Source organism: Eimeria maxima, genomic scaffold, assembly GCF_000499605.1.
Source record: "Eimeria maxima Weybridge genomic scaffold, Emw_scaff908, whole genome shotgun sequence".
NCBI lineage: Eukaryota > Apicomplexa > Conoidasida > Eucoccidiorida > Eimeriidae > Eimeria > Eimeria maxima.
The window spans coordinates 4,552-10,486 of NW_013564027.1; the positions used below are offsets into that span (position 1 = coordinate 4,552).

At 51.3% G+C, this 5,935-nt stretch overlaps 1 protein-coding gene across 1 annotated transcript; it reads left to right on the plus strand.

The window, feature by feature from the left end:
• Positions 1 to 3,364: 3,364 nt before the first annotated feature.
• On the plus strand, positions 3,365 to 5,690 carry EMWEY_00045540 (C2H2-type zinc finger-containing protein, related; the record flags this gene model as incomplete). Its single annotated transcript, XM_013479126.1, has 4 exons — positions 3,365 to 3,793; positions 4,199 to 4,431; positions 4,941 to 5,029; positions 5,245 to 5,690. The coding sequence occupies 4 exons, from the start codon at positions 3,365 to 3,367 to the stop codon at positions 5,688 to 5,690; spliced, it is 1,197 nt and encodes a 398-aa protein (XP_013334580.1).
• Between the last annotated feature and the right edge of the window lie 245 nt (positions 5,691 to 5,935).

Below are 5,935 nucleotides of genomic sequence, written 5' to 3' on the forward strand. Positions count from 1 at the left end.
AGCTATATACAGCGCACACACTCTATAGAGTCGTTAGCCTGCGCAGCTTAGCTACTACGTGCAGGCCACGCCGACCAGACACCATGCAAGAGTTTCATTGGAATGAAGAACATCAAGACCCCAAACGCTGCCTTGGCAGTGAGCATACGAAGCCAATTTTGGAGACGAATCGCGGTGTCAATTTTCTAGGGATTAGAATCCCCTGCTGAGAGACGGCATTTAAAGTAATATCTCCAATTACTAATACAGTGATGATGGCTTTAGACGAACGATTCCTTAACCGTAAACGTACTATGACACCCGAGTACGGGCTGCGGTGCATACATACCTGCTGGAGTGCATTTTGAGGACCGCAGATGGCCTCTTATGAGTCCGCTGCTGCTGCAAGACCACTCATGAAGCAGGCCAGTGCTTCCAGTTGATGCGTGCGACAATACAATGGGCAGTTGCCGAACATTTCACTGGCCGAAGGGAGGAATGGGGGCTGTTAGTTGCAGGCCAACACGCAGGTGCTAGTTCCCATTTCAACGGGCTCGTACTCCATGTGGCCTCCCGTACTCTCACCAAATAGCACCTGGCTACTCAAAATCAAATAGGTGCATTCACGATAAGCATGATATGAGAGGAGCCAACATCCAGAAGATGGGAAAAGAAAAGAAAAAAGAAATGGAAGGAAGGGCGAAGGGGTTTTTTCCACGCTGAATGCATCTGCTGCTATTGTTGTCGACCTCGACTGCTTTCGCCGGTACCTCGCATTGCCGTGGTCATTAGTCACATTGGTTCTGTGGTGTTTGCCGTTGAGGGGAACCAAAAATAAATGAGCACAACCGAACCTGAGAAATAGTTTGCAGTGAAACGTTGCCGACGCATTGCGTCAAACCGCGTGATAGGTAGGTTAGCCATACAACCCAGATATCATAGCAGTGAATTTGTTTTCTCCTGCGGTACTGAGCTGCTCAGATACTGTGGGAGGAAGGGAGGAAACAAAAGGGAAATTTACACATTTGAGAACGTAGGTATAATCGAACCATCTTAGACGAGAGAGGCAAGTTGGGCAAGGGACAAAAATATTTTCAGGTTGTTTGCAAGAAGAAGTTGAGTTGTAGTGCGAAGGCCCACACTTGGACTAAATAGAAAGGATGCTCCAGAGAAGATGGTAATTCGCGCAAGCCGCGGACAGACGACCAATGAGGTTGCCTATTACATGGCCATTTAACGGAATATTTCCTCTATGTGTGAACATCTTGTTAGTGAGTCCAGTAGCTCAATCTGCTTCAACTGCTGTTCCCTGCAGTGAAGGCGTTGCCACTATCCTGGAGTTCCTGCTTCATCATTCAAAACAACCAATATTAGCACGGCGCTATCGTTAGGAGCAAGTCTGCAGTGTAACTGCAGTGTAAGTCACTTGGGTGAGCCGATAACAAATAGCAAAACGTCCTTCTGCAAGGCAGTTAGTGTTGAGTTCCTTCAGTTGACTTCACTCCTGCACGCCTTCAATTGCGTTCAACCCGTCAAAGCCAATCAAGTGGGCGAAACAAGAATTCGATGGACTCTGGGAAAGCATGCAGGATAAATAACAGGTCAGCAAGAAAGCCTTGACTACTACCCACCACAAGAAAGGGGCAAACGGAGGAAATCCATCACATCCCTCACCTACAGGAGGTCTTTCTCGACTTTTCTAGCGTTCGTCCTAGGACATGTGTTTTACATCAGGTTGTTCCGGTGTGAGGAGTGTATTCGCAACGTCTATCTCCGCCTTTTAAGCGTGGGGTGCTAGCAAGGGATGGGAGTGCCGTTGGCATTAGTGAGCACTGCTCCAATCTGCACTGGCGTCAAGACACGTTAGGGTATGCACTAAGAGAGATGGCTTCCTCCGCTTCCTGCACCGTTGCTCAAAAAGGCTGTTCGGTGGAGACAATAAGAGATAATGACACAGTTTTCTGTGTTATTCAAGGACCTTAACGAGCTGCAGTGCAGTAAAAATAATTCATGTGTAAAGCGTGTCCTGGGTCTTATATTAATGCGGCATTGAGAGACAGTGGAGCCCAAAAATATATAGCAGAGGTTTTCAAAGTCAACTGATATCCTTACTACGTCTGCGGAAATCGTGACATCGGCGGCTCAAGCGCTTGGTGTTGGAGGAGATGAAGGAGCAGGCCGTGACATTCTCACTGTGCCGCGCCTCAAGGTGCACAACTGGGTAACATACAGTGTTGAACAAGCCTTCTTGGCTGTATTTACGAAGACTGGGACAGTTGTTCAGAGCTTTTGCTTGCGTACTGTTCTGCTACTATGGCCAGGTAAGGGCTGATGCGCGCACACCACACACAGTTGCCAGAACCACACAGCCTTTTGTAATTCCCTTGCAAGGCTCCAGGTTCCGTGCGCCCAGCAGGCCAACAGCCTGGAGCTGGTGGACAGAATGCGGCCTCATAGGAGTTCAGTGGGACTCGTTGCAACTCAAGGCACAACATCACCCCACCCGGCAGTAACCAGCCCTTCATGGCTCTACGCACGAAGACCGTACACACCTGTCGAAGAATTATATTTGCGCATGTTGGCTGCTAAGGCAGAGTAGGGCTACATGCACCACCTTTAGGCAGACATGCGAATATCGGAACGGCTCTGCAGCGGGCACTTGACGTTTACCAGCATCTATCTCCCTCCACCGTAGCCCCACAAGCATCCAAACACCAACACGAAGGCCGCAAGATATTGTGAGCAATTATTTCGTCAACACTTGCTATACTGCGTGTGAGCTGGAATACGTGTACGAGCTGTAGAGCACTCCGGGTCATCGCGACAACAACAAATACTACCCAACATCGCAGAGGTATTTTCGAGTATTTCGTAGAACACGCAACATTATCAAGGACAACCAATCAAAAATAAATGTTATGCCCTTCACTTTTGCTTTCACTGCCGAATAGCAATGTTGCAGCAGCAGGTGTTCCGCTGCCACTGTGCCAGGGCCGCATGCAGCCAGGCGTCGTCAGGGGCGCCGTTCCGACAAGGGAGCTTCGACACTTCTTCGTTCCTTTATATTTCAAGGTATGTATGTGTCCATTCCTTTTGTCTTATTCAGGTGTGGAATCTACAGCCACGACAACAGAAACAGCACAAGCAGCAACTGTAGCGACGGCAGTAGCAACGGTGCCTGAAGGCTTGGAAACAAGCTAATTTTCACTCTGCTGCCTTTAGTTTTAGCAGATTTTCAGTTCATATGATTAATTGTTGAAACTGCAGCACTTGCTGCAAGAGTTGCCGTTGAACTCGCTCTGCTGTTTCTCCTGCAGCTGCTGCGGCGGCAGCGGAACGAACACGAGTCAGCACGATGCATAACCATGGCATACTGCCGGTTGGTATGCCTGCCCCCCTATCTAGGGGGGCGCAGAAACAGCAACAACAGCAGCAAGCAGGAGGGGGCTCCTCTGCCCCCGACCTCTTGAGCTCGCTGAAGCCGTGTGCCTTGCCAGAGGACATGCCACTTCCCGTCAGCAGCAGGAAGGCAGCAGCAGCTGCTGCTGCAGAGAATGAGGATGATGATGATACCGGGGGCTTCGACTGGAAGGCCCTCTCCCGTTCTTCCCAGCAGCAGCGAAAGCAACAGCACCACCGGAGTAATGCGGACGCCGTTGCTACAGCTTCTCAACGTATAGCTGTGATCACCGGCACTGGAAGTTCCCAGGAAGGTGCTGCAGGTGCAACATCAGCAGCACACCAACACGCGAGCCAGAAGCCTGAATCCGATCGCCCAGGTCCTCAAGACGGCACGGATGCCTTAGGACGCAAGGTGAGATATTAGCAGCATTACCAAAAACAGCTGCAGCAATAGTGCCAACATGAGATACAGAGGCGATTGTGGCCGATGGCTGCTGCTGTAGAGAGAGGCGGCGTCCGGGTCCATTCACACCTGCTAACGTTGCTGCGTCATTGTTGGCTGGCCTGTGCATACGGCACTCCTGCGTGCAACATTTGGTGCACCAGCTACAGCAATTGCCACAGCATCTGCGGTTGCTGCGGCTGTAGCACCTGCCACATGAGCTGACCACCTCTATTTACAGCTGCCTCTCCTGTTGTTGTAGGCCTTGCTGCTGCAGGAGGATGGGACACTGCGGGTTGCACCGAATTACGGGTGGTTGCCGTGCTGTTGCATTTGGTGGTGGTTTTGCTGCTGTTGCTGATACGTTTGCACCAGGTGTGGGACAAGGAGTTTTACGAGGAGAAGGCAAAGGAGAAGGCCGCTTCGCTAGGAGTCGACTCCTTTTTGGATTTGCTGCCTAAACCTCGAGAGAAACCGAAGCCCCCCCCATTGCCACCCTGTGGTTACCGGCAGCTGCTGCAGCGGCGAACCTTTAAGATAGACTTCGCGAGAGAAGTTGGCCGCACCAAAATTGTTACATTGCAGACCCCCAGGATGCAGCAAGGAGGGTACGTACTTAATTATGCTTCCTTGTGCTTTTGCTGCTGTAGGTGCTGCTCCTGCTGCTCCTGCTGCTCATGGCGCTGCGGGGACTATCCCTCTGCTGTTGCTTCTCTCTGGGTTCTGTTCCTTGAGTTTGTTTACGTGCTGCCTGTCCCGGTCTTGCTGCTGAGGATCATCTCGCTCGTAGCCTTGTAGTTTTCCTGCCGGTGGCTGCTGCTGATGGTGACGCAGGTGCTCTTGTTCTTGCTGCTTTTAGTACAGTCACACTAGTGCTTTTGCTACTGTTTGCCAGTGATGGTGCTGCCGCTGTTGCTGCTGCTCTTGTTGGGAATTGTTTGGGAGTTTTTGTTGCTGCTGCGTTCGATTTGGAGGCTGCTGTGCTTGCCGTACCTATGTATTTTTAGGCGAGCACGCAATAGCAGCAACCACAAAAATAGTGATTGAAGCTGCAGGAACATCAAGAGCAGTTGCAGCAGGTGAAGTGGCAGGGATAGTTGTTTGCTTGTGCGTACAGGTTCTGGTGCGACATCTGCGAGTGCCTGTGCAAAGACTCCCAAGCTTATTTGGATCATATTAACGGGCGCAACCACAACCGACTTCTTGGTGAGTGTTGTACTTTTCATTTGCATGCTAGCTCATGCGGTTTCTAGGGTGTTCTGCTGAAGCAACCTAAATGAGTAGAAACAAAAAATATCTTGGATGCTCACGTGCGTTTCCTTGGCGATATGGTGGTATATCGAGCGTTGCTGCTTGCTGCCGCAAGCATTTATTGTGTTGTTCCATTGTGTGGACTTCTGCGCCTGGGTGCCTGTACACAGGAATGAGTATGCGCGTTGAGCGGGTGTCGTTGGCGCGGGTCAAGGCGGCTCTACAGGCAGAAAGGCTGGCCTTGGAAGCTGGAGGGGAGCAGCTGAACCCAAAGATTACTGTTGATGCGCCTCTTAAGCAGCACCAGCCAGGAGGGGGAGGGAGTCAAGGAGCGGCAGGGGGCATAGGGTCCCTTCCGACTGGCGGGGCCATTGAAGAGGGAGCCCCTGAGGCGGAAGATGAATTTGAACGGGTCAAAAGACGTTTAGAAGAACTTGAGAGGGAGCAAGAGCTAAAGAAGCAGCGCAAGAAGGAAAGGAAGAAAGCTGCTGCTGCTGGAGGCGGAAACACTGTCTCAGCCACAGGTGGAAAACCAGCATGCAGCGGATTGGAAGCCAATCCTGATGCTGCTGCCCTCGCAGCAATGGGGCTGCCGACTTCTTTTACTGGCTGCTGATTAGCTCCATATCAGGGAAACGCAGACATGATGCGGCAGGAGAAGCAGTAGCTGGAGCAGCAGCTGGAGCAGCCTTACTCTCCAATTGCTGCGAGGTTGTCTCCGGGTGCGGTTTTGCTGCCGTACCCACTGGCTGCTGAACTCCAACAACCAAGTCCTTTACATCCATATTTGCAAAGCTCTTACCAACTCTAAACGTTGGCAAAGGCATCGGGGCGTCGAGAGGCCAGGAGTTGTGCTGGAGC